Source organism: Barbus barbus, assembly GCF_936440315.1.
Source record: "Barbus barbus genome assembly, chromosome: 20".
NCBI classification, from domain to species: Eukaryota; Metazoa; Chordata; class Actinopteri; order Cypriniformes; family Cyprinidae; genus Barbus; species Barbus barbus.
In genome coordinates this window covers 3,924,831-3,945,429 of record NC_136748.1, presented here as the reverse complement: position 1 = coordinate 3,945,429, position 20,599 = coordinate 3,924,831, and the positions used below count along the sequence as shown (strand labels likewise).

The 20,599-nt window shown below is 37.3% G+C and overlaps 1 protein-coding gene across 5 annotated transcripts in view; it reads right to left on the bottom strand.

Moving 5' to 3' along the window:
* LOC306886696 (ral GTPase-activating protein subunit alpha-2-like) overlaps positions 1 to 20,599 on the bottom strand; it is a 175,581-nt gene that overhangs the window by 61,337 nt on the left and 93,645 nt on the right. For all 5 annotated transcript variants that reach the window (XM_079444010.1, XM_079444012.1, XM_079444009.1 and 2 more), the window contains exons 23-31: positions 20,468 to 20,566; positions 18,150 to 18,305; positions 9,979 to 10,107; positions 9,761 to 9,889; positions 7,722 to 7,780; positions 7,380 to 7,488; positions 1,992 to 2,102; positions 1,842 to 1,910; positions 1,493 to 1,630 (exon numbers count right to left, since the gene is read on the bottom strand). In XM_079444010.1, the coding sequence (XP_079300136.1) occupies positions 1,493 to 1,630; positions 1,842 to 1,910; positions 1,992 to 2,102; positions 7,380 to 7,488; positions 7,722 to 7,780; positions 9,761 to 9,889; positions 9,979 to 10,107; positions 18,150 to 18,305; positions 20,468 to 20,566 (999 nt within the window). The remainder of the gene's footprint in view (positions 1 to 1,492; positions 1,631 to 1,841; positions 1,911 to 1,991; positions 2,103 to 7,379; positions 7,489 to 7,721; positions 7,781 to 9,760; positions 9,890 to 9,978; positions 10,108 to 18,149; positions 18,306 to 20,467; positions 20,567 to 20,599) is intronic.

Genomic DNA, 20,599 nt, shown 5'->3' with positions numbered 1-20,599 from the left:
AATTCGTCTCTTCTGCGTCACCCTATAGCGCCATTTTGATAGTGTTAGTTTGTTTGGTGTGTTCCACTCGTCGGGCTCACGTTGGCGACAGTTTGCCCGATTCATCGGGTCCGTCGGCGAGAGGGAGAACTCTGATTGGATGTTCAGTTTAGTGAATGAGTCAGTGCCCGAGAATTACAGCGAAAGGGATGAAAATGAGCACGTAAATGAAGGCGGTACAGACAGAAGGCTGTTTAAATGTTACATGATCTTTCCCAATCATTCTAATACGTGAATGTTTTCATAACAACATGAGCCGCTTAAAATGATTAAAGTTATCAACGTTACTGATATTCAAAATGGTAAGCAAGCGCTGCTTTGTTTACGTTTCGTATATATGTTTATCTTGTATCTTTGTTTCGGTTTCTCCTTTTGAATGACAAATATATACTATATAGCAGCTGAAATAGACAGTTCATTCCTCTCACGTATGCGCAGAATGCACATGTTAGTTTGCCGTCGGCTGTAGTCTGCGCGGTGTGTTCGAGCGCAGCTTTTTGGTCCAATGCTGCCGACGCGAGGCAACAACACCGTCGGCTTTCGTCGGCGCTAGTTCTTTGAAGTCGGCTTGGTGTGTCCCGGCCTTATGAAAGGGTCAGAGAGCTCTCAGAATTCATCAAAAATATTTACATTTTTGTTCCGAAGATGAACGAAGGTCTTGGAACGACATGAGGGTGAGAATAGAGTTTTCATTTTCGGGTGAACTATCCCTTTAAGCGTTAAACCCCGTCTGCCGGTTTTGAGGATTCAGAGTGATTTTCATTAGTCTATAAATGTAGTAAGTGGCACTTCTCAAACTGTGCTGCATAAATGAACCAAGACTCCATAACATTAAAGGACAGTCATTACCAATTATTATTTGAGTAGTACTATAGGCTTGAGATGCTAATCATTATTTCTTGCACTTAACTGAGACACGACACTCAAACGTATGAGTACTGGTGTACTGTCCTGGTGAGGTTTCGTACACGTGTCAGTGTTAGACGCTATTCAGATCTGACAAATGAGAGATTAAAGTAATCCCACTGAGCATATAATAACTAGCGGAAAATGATTAACAGTCAAACGAGTGCAGAGGAAAACAAAGGACATTTATTCTTCCCTTTCCCCCTTTGCAGCAGGTGCGTTTTCTCTCATATGATGATGAACTGGATTCTTGAGTTCAGCATTCATTGGTGAGTTTATCAATCCAACAATGGGACATTTAAATAATTTGGCCATTTTTTTCTGGGAGCATGACATCTGCACAAAGGTCCGTGTCTGTCTGCATCTGCACAACAGGCCGGGACTAATATCTAATTTATTCTGTGCCCCTCAATGCCCTCTCATTAGCGTCTGATGACTAAATATGAGCTCTGAGGGGACGAGTGCATTTATATTAGAACGCATACACATGCGCTGGAATATTTCGGCTTTAATTTGAAGTAACAAACTACAGTATGCTGTTACCCACCCTGTAAATGTAGTCGAGTAGAGGGGCTTTCTGCGAGGCGGGGTCGTCAAGCACAGGCATAGTGATGGGCTCCAGCAGGATGGAGAGAGGTACGGCCATGCACCAGTCCAGCAGGCACAGCAGTAGAGACACCATTAACTAGAGCACACGGAGAAAGCATTCATTCAGCACACTCTTGACACGACCACAAAACAATCAATAAAACTGCCAAAGACAAGCTGTTAGGAAGGATGAAACGACGAGTAGAGACAGAGAATAACCGAGAGCTGGATGAAGAGCCATGTGCTGCTCATTCTCAATTCCCATGTCCAGCACTGCTTACATAAACAGAGATGTTTTGCTTGCTTACCTTTTTATCTGCCTCAGCTGTTGAGTGTTCAGCACTGGGCAGAAGAAATGCTATGGTTGCTACAAAAATCTACAACAGACGAAAAGTGGAGATTAAGTCCCTTACACAATACTGCAACAGTTGCATCATGCTGAGGGAGATGGTCCGTACCTCTATAATTCTTTTGGGTAGGAACGGATCCAGCCTCTGTAAGTGCTGCCAGTGAGAAATCAGTAGCTGAAAGATGTCACAGGCCGCATTGGCCACCACCTTATTTCCAAACTAAAAGACAAAATTACATTCACTCTCACGTTACAGTCCAGACAAAATGAAAAAAAAATGAACATAAAAAAGGCATGCTTTCATTACTTCTTTAACTAAATGAACATTTCTTATTTATATGCAGAATATGATATAATTCTAAGTGCCTCTTGTGCTTGATAAAATATACACTACCGTTCAAAAGTTTTTTTTGTTTTTTTTACATTTTTAATTAAACAAAAATGTCAGTAATGAGATTTATAATGTAACAAAATATTTCTATTTCATATGAATGCTGTTTCTATTTATCAAAGAATAAAAAACTATTCAATAATAATATGTTTTCAATAATAATAACAATAATAAATGTTTCTTAAGCTGCTAATCAGCATATTGGAAAGATTTCTTAAGGATCATGTGACACTGAAGACTTGGAGTGATGCTGCTGAAAATTCAGCTTTACAATAATAGGAATAAATAAAATTTTTCATTATAATACAATAGAAAACAGTTACTGTAAATTGCAAAAATGACAAATTCCACTTTGAAAATGATAAAAAAACAAAAAAAACTAAAATGTTCTTAACTCAAATGTACCATTTAATTTGATGATTTTTGTTTTATTTTATTAAAATTATCACTTCCCCTAAAACCTCTTGTCATCAGACCATAACTCAGCTCATATATAGCTATAATTTTTATAGTTCATATAGAAACATAATAATAAAACATCTTTTTAGGTTTATAAGGTCTCCCATTTTTGCCAATATTATTTGGTATTAGCGATAATAGTAATGATAAATAAGATAATATTTTTGACATGTAAAAATGACACTGAAAAATAATATATGTATATCAATTAAAACACAGCATTTTTGTCATTTCTATTTCTCTGTTTGTTATTTCTATGTATCACTAACTTATTTTTGAGAAACACATTGTTGGGTATATTCCAGGTTAATGGATTGTGTCTACTGCTCCATCCCACAATCTCTTGCTCTGGGCTCATGTGGAATCTGAGGTGAGAGAGGGAGTGTTTTCTCACATAAACAGAAGAAAAGCAGCCACACATAAACTCCCAGCAGTTCAGCACATGCTCTTAGAGATGACAACCCCGTTCCTCTCCTGAAGCTTTATTTTGGCCTGACCTGCTTTGAGCTAGCATGAACAGGGTGTGATTACCACTGCATGGGAACAAAAACACTCAACATGGAAGTTTCCATTTGAAAATGAGTGGTTTCAAATGACTCAGCTACATTTCAGATAATCTTTCCAACTATACTGCAATTTAACAATAAAACAGTATTTGCTAAAAATTTGGAATTTTTATGTAATCAATGGATTTTTGATGAAGAAGTTATAAAGAAGTAATTGTCTACAATAAATTATGCGTGTGCCTGTATACGGTGCCTTACGAAAGTATTCATACCCCTTCATGTTGCTGCCTTGTTAACTGCTTTAAATTTGTTTTTTTTTTTCTACATCAGTCTACACTCCATACACTATATTGACAAAGCAAAAACAGAATTGTCACAACTTTGTAAATTAATTACAAATAAAAAAACTGAAATAAGTACATTGCATAAGTATTCATACCGTTAACTAAATATTTAGCTGATGCACCTTTACAGTCTCAAGTCTTTTTTTGTTTGATGCGACAAGCTTTGCTCATCAGCATTTGGCAATCATCTGCTATTTTTCTCCTTACCTCTTCACCTCTCGAGCTCTGTCAGGTTGGATGGGGGAAGACGCACATTTTCAGGTTTCTCCAGAAATATTTGATTGGGTTCAAGCTCAAGCTGTGGCTGGGCCACTCAAGGACATTCACAAAGTTGTGTATAAGCCACTCTTGCTGTGTGTTTAGGTCCATTGTCTTGTTGGAAGGTAAACCTTCTGCCCAGTCTGAGGTTCTGAATGCTCTGGACTGGGTTTTCATTAAGGCTATCTCTATATTTTGGTGCATTGAGCTTTTCTTCTACTCTGACGAGTCCCTCAGTCCCTGCTGCTGAAAAACAGCCCCACAGCATGAGGCTGCTACCAGCACACTTTACTTTTGGGATGTACTCTGCAGGTGATGAGCAGAGCTGGTTCCCTTCAAACATGATGCTTGGATTTGAGGTTCATCAGACCAGATAATATTATTTCTCACAGTCTGATGGTCCTTTAGGTGCTTTTTTGTAAATTCTAAGTGTGTTTTCATGTGTATTCACTGAGGAGAGGATTGCCATAAAGCCCAGATTGATGGAGTGTTGCAGTGGTGTTTGTCCTTCTGTAGATTTCTCCTATCTGCATATACGATCATGGAGCTCAACTAGATTGACCATCAGGTTCTTCATCACCACTCTAACAAAAGCCCTTCTCTATCAACTGCTCAGTTTGGCCAGGAGGCCAGCTCTAAGAATAATCCTGGTTGTTTCAAACTTCCTCCATTAAGGGTAACAGAGTCTATATACTTCTGTGAACCTTCAATGAAGCAGAATTTTTTTCTGAACTCTTCCTCAGATGTGTGGCTTGACTCAAACCTGTTTCTGAGCTCTACAGACTGCTCTTTTGACCCCAGGGCTTGGTTTTTGCTCTGATATGCATTATCAGCTGTTGGACCTTTTATTAAGACGTGCATGCCTTTCCAAATCATACCCAATAAATTGAATTTTCCACAGGTTAACTTTACTCAAAGTCTAGTAACATCTACAAGCAATATGAATGCTCCTGAGCTAAATTCCAACTGTCCCAGATAAGGGTATGAATACTTATGCAATGGAATCATTTAAGTTTTTTATTTTTAATAAATTTGCAAAGATGTTAAAAAACTTTTTCTTTTCTTTTTTGCTTTACTATTATTGTGTATAGAGTGAAGATTGATGTGGAAAAAAGTATTTAAAGCAGTTTAACAAAAGGCAGCAACATAAAACGTGAAAAAAGGGGTATGAATACTGTATATATACACACAGACACACACACACACACACATTACATTTACATATGCTATAACAAGTCTCAGTTAGCTTAACGCAGTACACGTAGCAAGGTTTTTTTTGTTTATCTATATATATATATATATAGATAAACAAAAAAAACCTTGCTATATATATACATACATACATACATACATACATACAGGTGCACCTCAAAACATTTTAATATTGTGAAAAAGAAATTTTTTTGTAACTTATTTCGAAAAAAAAGTTAAACTTTCATATATATTTTAGATTCATTACATGTAAAGTAAAACATTTCAAAAGTCTTTTTGTTTTAATTTTGATGATTAGAGCTTACAGCTCATGAAAGTCAAAAATCAAGTATCTCAAAATATTAGAATATTTCCTAAGATCAATCAAAAAACGGATTTGTAAAACAGAACAGTTCAAGTTCTTTAAAGTATGTTGATTTATGAACTCAATACTTGGTCGGGGCTCCTTTAGCAGAAACGCCAGCATCAGTGAGGTGTTGCATGGAAGCGATCAGCCTGTGGATCTGCTGAGGCACTATTGAACCTTCAGCTGTATTGTTGGATCGACTGTTTCTCATCTTTCTCTTGAAAATATCCCATAGATTCAATATGGGGTTCAGGTCAGGCATGTTGGCTGGCCAATCAAGCACAGTAATATCATGGTCAGCTAACCACTTGGAAGTGGTTTTGGCAGTGTGGGCAGGTGCTAAAGTCCTGCTGGAAAAGGAATTCAGCATCTCCATAAAGCTTGTCAGCAGATGGATGCATAAAGTGCTCCAAAATCTCCTGTTAGACAGCTGCATTGACTTTGGACTTGATAAAACACAATGGACCAACACCAGCAGATGTCACAGCACCCCAAATCATCACTGACTTCAGAAACGTCACGCTGGACTTCAAGCAGCTTGGATTCTGTGCCTCTCCAGTCTTCCTCCAGACCTTGACTTCCAAATGAAATGCAAAATTTACTTTTATCAGAAAAGAGGACTTTGGACCACTGAGCAACAGTCCAGTTCTTTTTCTCCTTAGCCCAGGTCTTCTGACGTTGTTTCTGTTTCAGAAGTGGCTTGGTAGCCCTTTTCCTGAAGACGTCTGAGCGTGGTGACTCTTGATGCACTGACTCCAGCTTCAGTCCACTCCTTGTGCTCTCCCAAGTGTTTGAATTGTCTTTGCTTGACAATATTCTCAAGCTTGGGATCATCCCTGTTGCTTGTGCACCTTTTCCTACCCAATTTTCAAGAAACCAATCTGAGATGATCTGAGCTTTGTGACATGGTGCATTATCCTGCTGGAAGTAGCCATCAGAAGATGGGTACACTGTAGTCATAAAGGGATGGACATGGTCAGCAACAATACTCAAGTAGGCTGTGGCGTTTAAACGATGCTCAATTGGTACTAAGGGGCCCAAAGTGTGCCAAGAAAATATTCCCCACACCATTACACCACCACCACCAGCCTGCACAGTGGTAACAAGGATGGTTCTCATTGATCCATGTTCTCATTCTGTTTACGCCAAATTCTGACTCTACCATCTGAATGTCTCAACAGAAATCGAGACTCATCAGACCAACGTTTTTCCAATCTTCTATTGTCCAATTTTGGTGAGCCTGTGTGAATTGTAGCCTCTGTTTCCTGTTCTTAGTTGACAGGAGCGGCACCCGGAGTGGTCTTCTGCTGCTGTAGCCCATCTGCTTCAGGGTTTGACGTGTTGTGCGTTCAGAGATGGTCTTCTGCATACCTTGGTTGTAACGAGTGGTTATTTGAGTTACTGTTGCCTTTCTATCATCTCTAACCAGTCTACCCATTCTCCTCTGACCTCTGACATCAACAAGGCGTTTTCGTCCACGCAACTGCTGCTCACTGGATATTTTCTCTTTTTCGGACCATTCTCTGTAAACCCTAGAGATGGTTGTGCGTGAAAATCCCAGTAGATCAACAGTTTTTGAAATACTCAGAACAGCCCGTCTGGCACCAACAACCATTCCACCTTCAAAGTCACTTAAATCCCCTTTCTTCCCCATTCTGATGCTCGGTTTGAACTTCAAGTCGTCTTCACCACATCTAGATGCCTAAATGCATTGAGTGGCTGCCATGTGATTGGCTGATTCGCAATTTGTCTTACTGTTCCAATACTTTTGGAGGGCACTGTATGCTTAAACATTAAGATTTGTACTCATGGAAATTACTAAAGTAGACAAACCTGTTCATTAGAAGGGGGTGACCCAATACTTTTGGCAATATAGTGTGTATATATACATATATTTTTTACACACATTATAATATATAAATATATAAATTATCTAAAATTTATTAAGGTTATCCCAACTGAACAGATCAAATTTGATCACCTTCAGCGTGACACCCAGGACGTTAATGGCATCTTTGACCTGATGGTGAGTTTCTGTCTGTCTCAGCTCCTCACACACCCACAGCCCCAGACTGCAGATCGCTACACACCTAAAACATGGTAAAACACTGTCAGACCATTAGTGGCCCAACGGAGCAGCCATTCATATCATTCACAATGTAAAGCATATCAGTGTGGCTGTAATCATACATGACATTCAAATAGGAACAAAATAAAATATAAAAAAACGAATGCAAGATTACTGTGCACATAAGACATAGTGTCCTGGTTTTTTTGTCAGTCAGGAGAACAGTGGGTAAGGAATGATCTGGTAGTGCAGTACCTGGCTCCTTCACATGTCTCATTGCGTGCGGTCTTCAAAAGGATGTTCAGAAGGTAGTCCTACAGATAGAAAGCATGAAAAAGACAGTTAATACCAATACATTTGATTTTTACATTATAATTACCTTTCAGTAAAAGTTTGAATATACTTGGTTAATTTCGAACAGATGAAAAAAATAAGTGTGCACCATCAGGTGGTGCAATCTGGTAATTTTAGCTTACCATTCTTTTTTTCCTTAAAAGTCTCTGTTTATTTGGTACATGAATTTTATTGGTTTCAATATCACATGAATGGTGAAAAAAGATGTGAGACTATGTTTTTGTTTTTACACTTTCATCTTTAGTCCTCCAGTGTGCAATCCAATCTTATCTTCTGAAGCCATTCAACACCTTTTTTTGAGGACAGTCATTGTTAACTAAACATCTTGACATGAAGAAAGTAAGTCATATAGGTTTGAAATGACAGGATTAAATCTGTTAAATAACACCAAGCCTTCTCCATCTGTGGATTACCTTTGGCATTTGTCATTTTTAACAGTTTCACACCAAAATGTGCAACCTGTGACACCATTAAGAAATGAACACGCTAAAAGCTGAATGGAGTTTCCACTAGGGGTGGGCGATATAACCTTAAAATGATATCACGATATTTCAAGAATATTTGCGATAACGATATTTATGATGATATATAAAAAATATGGAACGACGTTTTATTGGTGATTGCAGCTAGCAGGCAGTAGCATTTATTAGTGCAAACACAATGAAGGGCATTTTCCATCCTTTTCCAATGAGCTACTGTCATTGATGAGACTACCTAATTCGAAGTGTAAAAACACAAATAGTAACTGAGTTACATCATTATAAAAGTAACCAATTATCAGGGAAAGTAACTACTGCATTACTTAAATTTTTTTTTTTAAATATGTCGAGTAACTTGGATGCCTCCAATATTAAATGTTAAATGACTGAAATGGACACTACACAGAATAAATTATTATTTTTTAAACATTGTACAGTTATATCACATCACATTATACCAACAATGCAATTTAACTTAAAATAATAAGTTAGTAAAATTAATATTTTGTGGCCATTTTTAAAACCCCTTTCATGCAGATAAATGCAGTCTTGCTGAGCAGAAGGGAATTCTTTTAAAACATTACAAAATATTACATATCTCAATTTGAACACTATGTGTGAACGTTATAATAAATGTATTAATAGAGCTGTTGTAATTAATATCATTATTATTGTCTTTTTAATTTTATTTAACAGAACAACAGTAAAATTACAATACTAACATTTTTGAATGTTGACTGAGCTTTTATTTTGATGGAAACCCGCAGGAAGTCCTTTTAGTTGGTTGACAGCAGCAGATTTATAATTTATGCTCATTACTAATTTGGGAAGATGCATGTATCACATTGTCACAAGCCTTGTAATAATTCATAAAAGTGTTACTGAGCAACTGACGAGTAACAGTTTCAGTGCAGATCTCCCTCGCGATTTGGACTTTGAACCCTGGCTAACGAGACAGCACCGCGAGCTCATGCGTGTATTAGAAAACATAACGCAGTGTATTTAATTGTTTAAGGCCATTTCGAGATTTTAATCATCATACAGTAACCAGGAACAACCACCCCCTTCCTCTTCTCATCGGAGACATGAGATGCAGTAGTAAACAGTCTCTTGCTGTCGGTGCTTGTAATGATTTTTGCATCTTTCTCAGACAGTTTTAAATGCTTCCACACTGCAGACATGTCTGCTGCATTAGTGCACACCTCGCGTCACATCATTGTTCGGTACAATTTATTAGGTCTTTTTGCTTATTTTTGGCCAAATAATTTCGGCTGCCAAACAATCAGTGCATCCCTAGTAAATACGTCATCGCATTGCTATATCGTGATATGACACTTTTTTTATCATGTAAAAATTTATACCGGTATTATCGTGGGCGGTATGATATGGCACACCCCTAATCTCCACTATAAAAGTGTCATTAGATGCGTGTTATAAGAGTGGGATTTTGTAGCGGCGTACCTTCATGTCCTCTTTGCCAACTACAATATCTTCAGATCCGGGAACAGACTGCAAAGAGGGGATCTGCTGATACAGGTTAGGGAAGCACACCAGCGAACCAAGAACTGTCTGAGCCTCAATCCGTGGAGCCTGACATGAGCATGAATGGAGAAAACACCAACATGAATCTGTGTGCTTCTGTAAGTAGTGTAGATGCCGACTGACAGCAGCAGCGGTACCTCAAAGGAGTCAGTGTTTAGGACACGAGCAGCCGCGGTGATGAAGTCTCCCACCAGCATGGTGAAGCCCGGCAGGCCCAGGAAGAAGAAGCGTGGTGAGCACCATCTAATCATCGTGTTCAACACATCCTGAGCACACCAGAACATGAGAGAGAAGGAACAAAAATAAATAAATAATGTTTTATAATATTCTGTTTGGCAGGGGTGGATGAAGTTCACAAATCAAGTACTTCAATAGGTAAGGATAAACTAAAAAAATATCACTCCAGTAAAAGTAGTCCTTTTCAGTTTTCCTTAAGCAAAAGCACAACAGTGCTTGATTTATAATGTACATAGGTATTACAAGCAAAAACTGCTTTCTGAACCATGTTTACTTATTTAGCAAATTTATATACTTAATACTACAATAAGGAAGACTAATGGATGAAGACACTGAATATGTACTGATCATAAGCATTCACTAGAAAAACATTATAGTTCAATATACTATATTATCTGTTTATGTTACTGCAATTCAAGTGTGCAAACAAGTGAAAACAACTAAATATGCCATATAGTATAAAAAAAATGAACAAAAACTAAATGTGTGGTGTAGGGATGTAACGATTCACAATACTGATTTCACGATACGATTTTCTCACAATATTTTTTATAAAGAATGAGATTTAAGACAAATTAGAAATGAAAAGGTGTCCCTATATTATTTCTCAGACAAAATTGCTAAACATTTCTATGTGAAATTGAAATATAAGAAAACTAAATTGTAATTTCAAAACAAACCCCAAATCAAATGAAAAAAAATCTCTTAATTAGGGATGTAACGATTAACCGCGTGCTGGTTGAAAATCAATTCAAATACGCGACGATTCAAATCGGTTTAGATGCTAAACAAATCGCGATTCAATTAGGTGTAGGAGTTTATATGATTGTCTGAGGGGAAGTGACTGTCTTTAGAAAAGTTCAGATGTTATTTTTTATTTTCATCTAGTCTCTGAACGATGCATATTAAAGATGCCATAGAATGAAAAACTGTCTTTACCTTGGCATAGTTAAATAATAAGAGTTCTGTACATGGAGATGACATACAGTGAGCCTCAAACACCGTAGTTTCCTCCTTATGTAAATCTCGTAAATTAAAAAAAGAGAACTGAAAAACAGGCGAATCAGAACATAACACCGACTGTGATGCAACAGTCGGGATCACTACGCCTCCAACATTTGCATAAACCCGCCCATGTTCTAGGCCAGCCGAATCATCAGAAGTTCTGCAGGTATTGTAAATAAACAAGCGTGGACAGCAGCGAAAATGGCAGAAGTATTGAAATAAATATTTCCCTCCCTGTGTTTCCTTCTTGCTGTGAGTTACTGAAATGAGCCGCACTGTGAAACAGCCAATCAGAGCAGAGCTCATTATTATTCATGACCCTACCAAATAAGCGTTTCATTCTAGGGAGAAATCCTAGGGTTGTAAATGGACATGTAAAATTGTTTCTTGAGAATGTTTGCCCTTACCTAAGCCACATACCTTCTGTGTAGATATCAGAGAACAATTTAAAATGCTGTATCAATGCATTCTATGGCACCTTTAAAGTTCATAAGTGTAGCGCTGCTTTGTTTTCAGCAGAAACCAAGGAAATGCTTAAAGCGCCACCTGCTGGCAGAGAGTGAATCTGCGTCTCATTCAGCTCGTCTGCCGTTTCATTTCATGCAGATATTTTTTAATGAATACAGTAGTTTCACAAAACTGAAGTCAGAGCATTCTGTTTTTGCTTCAAATTTAGAAATTAAACAATCTAATTTAGATTAAAATCTGCTCATGTTGCATGTATGCAGCATCTTTGTTTGGATCATGATTAAAATGCAGTGGTTGCCTCTAATTTTTAATGGAAAGAGACAAAGCCTTATTTTGTTTATATGAAGAGAGTTCTTTTATTACTGCTAGAATGTTAGTTTTGTTATTTTCAATTACATTATATTTACATTTTGATATTTAGCAGACGCTTTTATCCAAAGCGACTTACATAAGAGAACAATAGAAGCAATCAAAACCAACAAAAGAGCAATAATATTCAAGTGCTATATTAGTATATTATTATAGTGTTATATTTCAGTTTCACAAAGAAACGTGCAGCATTTTGTCCAAGCAATAATAAAAGGACACATTTAATTTATGATGTGTCTTAAATGTCATTTGGTAAAAAAAAAAAAACGTGGATCAAATCGAATCGTGAGTTGAGTGAATCATTACATCCCTACTCTTAATATAAACAAACTAAGCTTAGTCTGTGCTCTTTCCATATAAAATTAGAGGCAACCACTGTATTTTAATCATGATCCAAACAAAGATGCTGCATATATGCAGCATGAGCAGATTTTAATCTAGATTTGACTGTATAATTTCAGCATACTCATTTTAAATCACTTGAATCTGCTACAACAGCAGGTAAGCATTTCAATGAATGGGTCTACAATGAATTGGTTCACAAATAACTTAATATCTTAAAGGTATAGTTCACCCAAAAAAGAAAATTTTGTCATCATTTACCCTCATGCCGTTTCAAACCTATATGGCTTTCTGTCTCATGTTGAACAAAAATAATATATTTTGACAAATTCTGAAGAAACAATTGTTCTTCCATAGTAGGGAAAAAAATGCTATGCAAGTCAATGGGGACCATCAACTGTTCGATCACCAGCATTCTTCAAAACATCTAATTTCATGTTCGACATAAGAAATAATAATTTTTTTAATTGGGTGAGTAAGCATTTTTGGGTGAAATATCCCTTTAATATGCATGTATGTCAATATGTGTCACGTAATAATCAATACTAAAATTCAGAGCTAATAACTTGTTTTTCACACCATCAGTAACACGCACACTCAAACCAGACAGACATGAACAATTCAGTGCCTTGATACCTGTCTCACTTTGACTGGATCATTGAGTTGTTCGGATCAATTCACTGTGATTCAGTACAGATTCATAATCACAACTATAACATTGCTATTGTGTTTCAGAGTGGGTATCAATGTCTTCACTTCAAAATAATGAGGAACAAGAAGTGTGACAAAAAAAAAAATAAGTACAGTAAATCTATTTTGTACTAACAGATTCAAACTCAGGTTACATTTACATTTTCATTTAGCTGACGCTTTTATCCAAAGCGACTTACAATTGCTATATATGTCAGAGGTCGCACGCCTCTGGAGCAACTAGGGGTTAAGTGTCTTGCTCAGGGACACATTGGTGTCTCACAGTGGATTCGAACCCGGGTCTCTCACACCAAAGGCATGTGTCTTATCCACTGCGCCATCACCCTTAACCGCATACAACATTTCGAGGCACAATCTCTGGACTTCATAAGTTACTCTGAAGGTGTGAACCATTACATCACTTGGAGTGTATGCTTTAACCACTTAATAAACCACCAACCATTTCTGTCTCTCTCACATCAGTTTCTTGAAACCACCGTACCATGTGCACAAACAAACAAATGCATAAACAAACACGGCTGCTCCGTAACTGCCACATTTATCTTCCTTAATTGAACCCTTTGTAAACACTGTCAGATGAAGAAAAAAGGCACACCAATATAGGCAACCTAGTGGCATAAAAAGAGTCCTGCTGAGAGGGAGATGTGATATTGGTGGAAGTGGTGCATCTGCAGGGACATTTTACCCTCATTCTGCAATAACTGACCTTTGCAATGCTTAGCAACCAGTAGTAATTAAGGGCCACCAAACTGCTGCGTGATTATCCAAAATGAGCATTTTGGAAGAAGCGGCAATTCTGCAAAGCGGGACTATTATGCAGCAGTAAATACAGCAAGCACAATCTGAATCCACAGCATGTGTGTCTGTGACAATTTAACATGGCCAAACGGTTTAAACTGTAAGGATATTTATATGTAGAGACACATAGGTGAATGCGCCGTGACTCCAAACAGAGTCATGTAAAAATGTGAGGTAAAAATCAATGTGCAGTGTCAGTGTGTATTTACTAAATCCAGCCAGCAGTGCAACACCTGTTGGCAGTGCTCTTATTTGTTGACTTTCCTGTTCCTATAGCGGTGCACAAAGAAAGGTTTGATCATTAACTACAGCTTCAGTTTGATCAGGGTTCCTGCACAGATACATTTCACAGCACATTGTTTCAGGCCCTTTTAACTGCAGTGAAACAAATGCTTGTACTAATCATTTCTTTTAAACAATAAAATGTATTATACATCAATACATATTGATGTATGATTCACTCAAAGGGTTATTTTGTGCTGGGAATTCTATTTGTGAACCAGCAACTTTCTACTGAAATATGAGTATTTATTTATTTTATGATGCAGTTTTAATTACGCACATCATTATTTTACAGTAAATATGTGCCCCTTAATCTTGAACCTTTAAGTCAGAGCAATAACTTCAGTTCTTTCCTTCCAATAATCTGCCAGTCACCCATTTAGTTTGCACTTTCTACAATCCCAACGATCAAAGTAAAGTCCCAACCTTGAGGGATGCCACAATGTCAATTCTTCACCATATGATTATTTGTTGATTTAAAAAAATAAAAAAAGTTCATCTGCAAATGTTAAAACTTGTTGAAAATTATTCAAATTTATTGTCTGAATTATTTACATGTTTTGAAAATTATTATCTGCTGTGTGACAACAAAAACATATTGAACCTTAAAAAGAAAACCTATATGCCATTTTGTTTAATTATCCATAAACTAAAATGTAAATTAAAATACAAATAAACAAAAAAAACTAATAAATGAATTAATTAAAAACAACATTTTTACTGCATGTTTTTAAAGGGGTCATCGGATGCCCATTTTCTACAAGTTGATATGATTCTTTAGGGTTTTAATGAAAAGTCTATAACATGCTTTGGTTAAAATTTCTCAATGGTAGTGTAAAACAACACCCTTTTTACCCGTTCACAGTGAGCCGTTTTGGCGCATGTCCCTTTAAATGCTAATGAGCTCTGCTGACCCCACCCCTCTCTTCTGTGGGGTGATGAGCTGTCCTGTTTACAAACCCGATTCCAAAAAAGTTGGGACACTGTACAAATTGTGAATAAAAACAGAATGCAATGATGTGGAAGTTTCAAATTTCAATATTTTATTCAGAATACAACATAGATGACATATCAAATGTTTAAACTGAGAAAATTTATCATTTTAAGGGAACAATAAGTTTATTTTAAATTTCATGGCATCAACACATCTCAAAAAAGTTGGGCCAAGGCCATGTTTACCACTGTGTGGCATCCCCTCTTCTTTTTATAACAGTCTGCAAACGTCTGGGGACTGAGGAGACAAGTTGCTCAAGTTTAGGAATAGGAATGTTGTCCCATTCTTGTCTAATACAGGCTTCTAGTTGCTCAACTGTCTTAGGTCTTCTTTGTCACATCTTCCTCTTTATGATGCGCCAAATGTTTTCTATGGGTGAAAGATCTGGACTGCAGGCTGGCCATTTCAGTACCCGGATCCTCCTTCTACACAGCCATGATGTTGTAATTGATGCAGTATGTGGTCTGGCATTGTCATGTTGGAAAATGCAAGGTCTTCCCTGAAAGAGACAACGTCTGGATGGGAGCATATGTTGTTCTAGAACTTGGATATACCTTTCAGCATTGATGGTGCCTTTCCAGATGTGTAAGCTGCCCATGCCACACGCACTCATGCAACCCCATGCCATCAGAGATGCAGGCTTCTGAACTGAGCGCTGATAACAACTTGGGTTGTCCTTGTCCTCTTTAGTCCGGATGACATGGCATCCCAATTTTCCAAAAAGAACTTCAAATTTTGATTCGTCTGACCACAGAACAGTTTTCCACTTTGCCACAGTCCATTTTAAATAAGCCTTGGCCCAGAGAAAACGCCTGCGCTTCTGGATCATGTTTAGATATGGCTTCTTTTTTGAGCTATAGAGTTTTAGCCGGCAATGGCGAATGGCACGGTGGATTGTGTTCACCGACAATGTTTTCTGGAAGTATTCCTGAGCCCATGTTGTGATTTCCATTACAGTAGCATTCCTGTATGTGATGCAGTGCCGTCTAAGGGCCTGAAGATCACGGGCATCCAGTATGGTTTTCCGGCCTTGACCCTTACGCACAGAGATTGTTCCAGATTCTCTGAATCTTTGGATGATAGTATGCACTGTAGATGATGATAACTTCAAACTCTTTGCAATTTTTCCCCTGAGAAACTCCTTTCTGATATTTCTCCACTATTTTTCACCGCAGCATTGGGGGAATTGGTGATCCTCTTGCCATCTTGACTTCTGAGAGACACTGCCACTCTGAGAGGCTCTTTTTATACCCAATCATGTTGCCAATTGACCTAATAAGTTGCAAATTGGTCCTCCAGCTGTTCCTTATATGTACATTTAACTTTTCCGGCCTCTTATTGCTACCCGTCCCAACTTTTTTGGAATGTGTAGCTCTCATGAAATCCAAAATGAGCCAATATTTGGCATGGCATTTCAAAATGTCTCACTTTCAACATTTGATATGTTATCTATATTCTATTGTGAATAAAGTATAAGTTTATGAGATTTGTAAATTATTGCATTCCTTTTGTATTCGTAATTTGTACAGTGTCCCAACTTTTTTGGAATCGGGTTTGTACTTTAGCCGACTATTTTGACTATTTTGAGGGGGGGAAATAAAAAAAAATATAGTATACATAAAATAGTAAAAATATAGTGAATATGGTGTGTCCTCTTCCTAAAAAAAGTTCACTCTTCAAACCCATTCAAACTTACATTTAGGTCTCATATTCTAGATAATGACTTTTTTTTTGGCTGCATTTTACATATCTGCATTATATATTTATATTAATAACTATATTTAGAATTATCGCATTTTTTTCAAGTTAAATTTATGACCTAAATTTATTTTAGCCTCAGACGGTGTCCCAGTGTCCATTCTATTGACTGATAATGTAAATGCACAAAAACTCAAAGAGATGCCAAAGTTCTATAATGGATACAGAACTCTACAGCTGTACATACAATTTTAACAGTTTTGCACCAGAAAAGAATGAAATCTGTGTTTGAATTGCAGCTCATATCCAGCCCAATGCATGCTGTTTTTGCAGATGGCTGTTAAACTGTACTGTTGTGTTCTTTCAGAAGCGTGTAAGATGTTAACTCTAAGCTCAACTTTAACAGCTCCATCAAGTGAGTGGTAAAACTACAGCAGAAGAGATGCACTCCTGCACTACCGTTCATGTTGTATCTGAACTCTATCTGGCCTTCAAATCTGTTCCTGTGTGGATTTGAGGGAGACTTCAAGCCAACAGTGACACAAATAGAATCTATTATGGACACACAACAGTGTGTAGATCCACAACAGTGGCAAAAAGCACTTTCGCTGTCTTATTTGTTCAATCTCCATTGCAGCTCAACATTCAGGGAGCTCTTATTTCTGACCAAATAACAAGAAACAGAAATAAAGAGTGAGGCACTCCATCGGTCACAGTGCAGTGCCAGCACACACACACATGCCACTGGAGATTTGAACAGGTTTCATCACACTGCATTATCATCAAAACCACAAACAAACAAAACCTGTTTAGGGATCAAACCTAAAGAAAACAAAATGTTGAATGTATATTAGTCAACATCAGACCCGACTAACTCGCTTTTGATTATTCAATATTGATTCTTTGTGAATGCTTAGGAGAGAAGCATTATCATCAATACAGAATCAGACAGCTTTAGAGAGCCTTTACTGCATCACAAGAAAGAAAGACTGTTGCACCATCTAGTGGTCAACTGCATGAAGGAATATTTTAGATTAATACTTAAGTTCTACAAGCAGAATTTGGCGCACATCGTCAACAAATCATAAAAAAAAATCTCTTAAAATAAAAGAGAAGAGAATGAAAAACAATACAGCAATGCACTGTCTATTAAAGACTAAGAATAGTCTTTGTTATTGATATGTACAGTTGTCTAAAACCCCTTTTTGTTGGTGGAAGTACTTTTTCTTGATTAATATGATTTATTTAATTCCTCTGGAGCTTCCACAACTCCTATGTCATTTCCCTTCCTGGTGTGTATGTATTCATGGATGCTTATAATCGATAATGTGCCAAACAGAAGTGTAAAACCAAGAACAGAACACAAGCAGGTTTAATAAAACAGGCATGCAGAATCAACTGTACCTGATTGTCGCTGGTGAAGCCTTTGTGCATGACGTGGTAGAGGTGCACCAGGAAGTCACTGTTGGGCAGCACGTCCTGATGTTTGGTCATCATCTCACAGATCAGCTTATACGCCTGCAGCTTCCCAGCCTTGAACTCTGACGGCAGCATGGTAGCCTGAACACACATCAGAAGTCATTCAGTATTCAATCTGTCCATTTCTATTCAACACAAAAAGTCCAGAGTAAATACAGCAAAGCATGCCCGAATGAGCATATTCATGACATCACTGTGCTCTATTTGCATTCCACCCAGTACATTATATCTGTTTGCTTCTCTCCTAATATTTAATAGAAATGAATTCCCAATAAAGACCTGTTCACACCAAGAATGATGACCATAAAGATAACTATAACAATAACTTGTAGCCTTCACCAATGCATGATAACATTGTGATTATTATAAGAATGCGCTGCATTTCTGTTGTCTGCTACTTTAAATGCTTTAAAGCCAGTTGGATTCTGATTGGCTCTCAAATGTGTTTTTATTGTTCAACAGCTGGAAAAAAATTAATTCTGTAAGTGATTCCAACTATAATGTTACTATATTCCTTTATCGTTATAGTTGTGATATGAACATTTAGAATGATTTTTAAAGGTGCCATAGAATGCATTGATACAGTATTTTAAATTGTTCTCTGATATCTACACAGAAGGTATGTGGCTTAGGTAAGGGCAAAAAATCTCCAGAAACGATTTTACATGTCCATTTACAACCCTAGGATTTCTCCCTAGAATGAAACGGTCTGTTATTGGCTTATTTGGCAGGGTCATGAATAATAATGAGCTCTGCTCTGATTGGCTGTTTCACAGTACGGCTCATCAGCAAGAAGGAAGCACAGGGAGGAAAATATATATTTAAATACTTTCTCTCGCAGTTATATCGTCGGGTAATTATACTGTATTATAAAACGCGGGCATCAGGGAGCCGTTATTAATATGCGAGGCATTGAAACTGCTTTTGAACGATCCATCGATCGCGTTATAGTTTCACTTTCAAGAGACGCGATCACACAAACTATGTTTACATTATGGAGCAACAGTACTTACCACACATTTCACAAGATCAGATGCTTGTCAGTGGTGCTCAGGATCTGTAAGTCATTCGCCATCATCCTCATCTCTCCTTACTGAGAGTGAAATCGTATGTACTGTAACAGGTTACCGCTAGCAAGGAGCTAACCATGTCCCTTTAGTGGCTCACGTTATTTGCTTTCTGTGCCTTTCTGAATACAGACACCAACCCATCCCTGCACTTCACACCCCCTGCACGGCCTGGAACATAACATTTATTTTGTTATTTTCGCTGTTGTCCGCGCTTGTTTATGTACAATACCTGCAGAGCTTCTGATGGTTCGGCCGGCTTAGAACAGGGGCGGGTTTATGCAAATGTTGGGGGCGTAGTGATCGCGACTGTTGCGTCACAGTCGGTGTTATGTTCTGATTCGCCTGTTTTTCAGTGGTCTTTTTTAATCACGAGATTTACATATGAAGGAGAAAACTATGGTGTTTGAGGCTCACTGTATGTCATTTCCATGTACAGAAATGTTATTATTTAAATATGCCAGGGTAAAGACAGTTTTTCATTCTATGGCACCTTTAAAGCTATAGTTACAGTTATCGTCCTGTTCTAATGTACATCTTTTTCTGTGTCAGGCAACATAACAAGTATGACATATTACATATATATATATATATATATATATATATACACTGTATATATACATACACATATACATACATACATACACACACACACACGCACACACACACACACATACATATATATAATAGTTTTGTTTTTTGAAAACCTCTTATGATCAGCAACATTGCATTTATTTGATCAAAAATACTATAAGAAAAGGAATATTGTGAAACAGTTTTTATGTGAATATATTATAAAATATAAAAAAATATTCCTGTCATTCAATGATGAATTTCCATTCTAATCATTCTAATGTGCTAATTTGCTGCTCAAGAAACAATTCCTATTATCAATGTTAAAACAGTTCACATTTTCAAATTCTTTGATGAATAGAAAGTTCAAGCACTTATTGGAAATATAGACAAGCTTTTGATCAATTTAAATGTGTCCTTGCTTAATTAAAGCATTCATTTCTTGCCCTTTTTCTTTTTTTTTACTGACCCTAAAAGAAATCCAATTACAATCACAATCTGAGGCACGTTATTACTAGGTGTAGACAGTAATGTTTCCCGGCTGATCATCTGTGAAACTCTTAATGCAGAGAACGTTCCTGATGGATAGTTAATGCTTGTTACCTTGAAGAGCCAGGAGGCCAGCATGCGCAGAGGAGGGATGAACAAGGGTCTGGCCATGGCTGTGTCTGTATCCATTCTGATCCCAAGATTATCTCTGATCTGAAACAGGAGTTCAGGATCTCTGTCACCAGG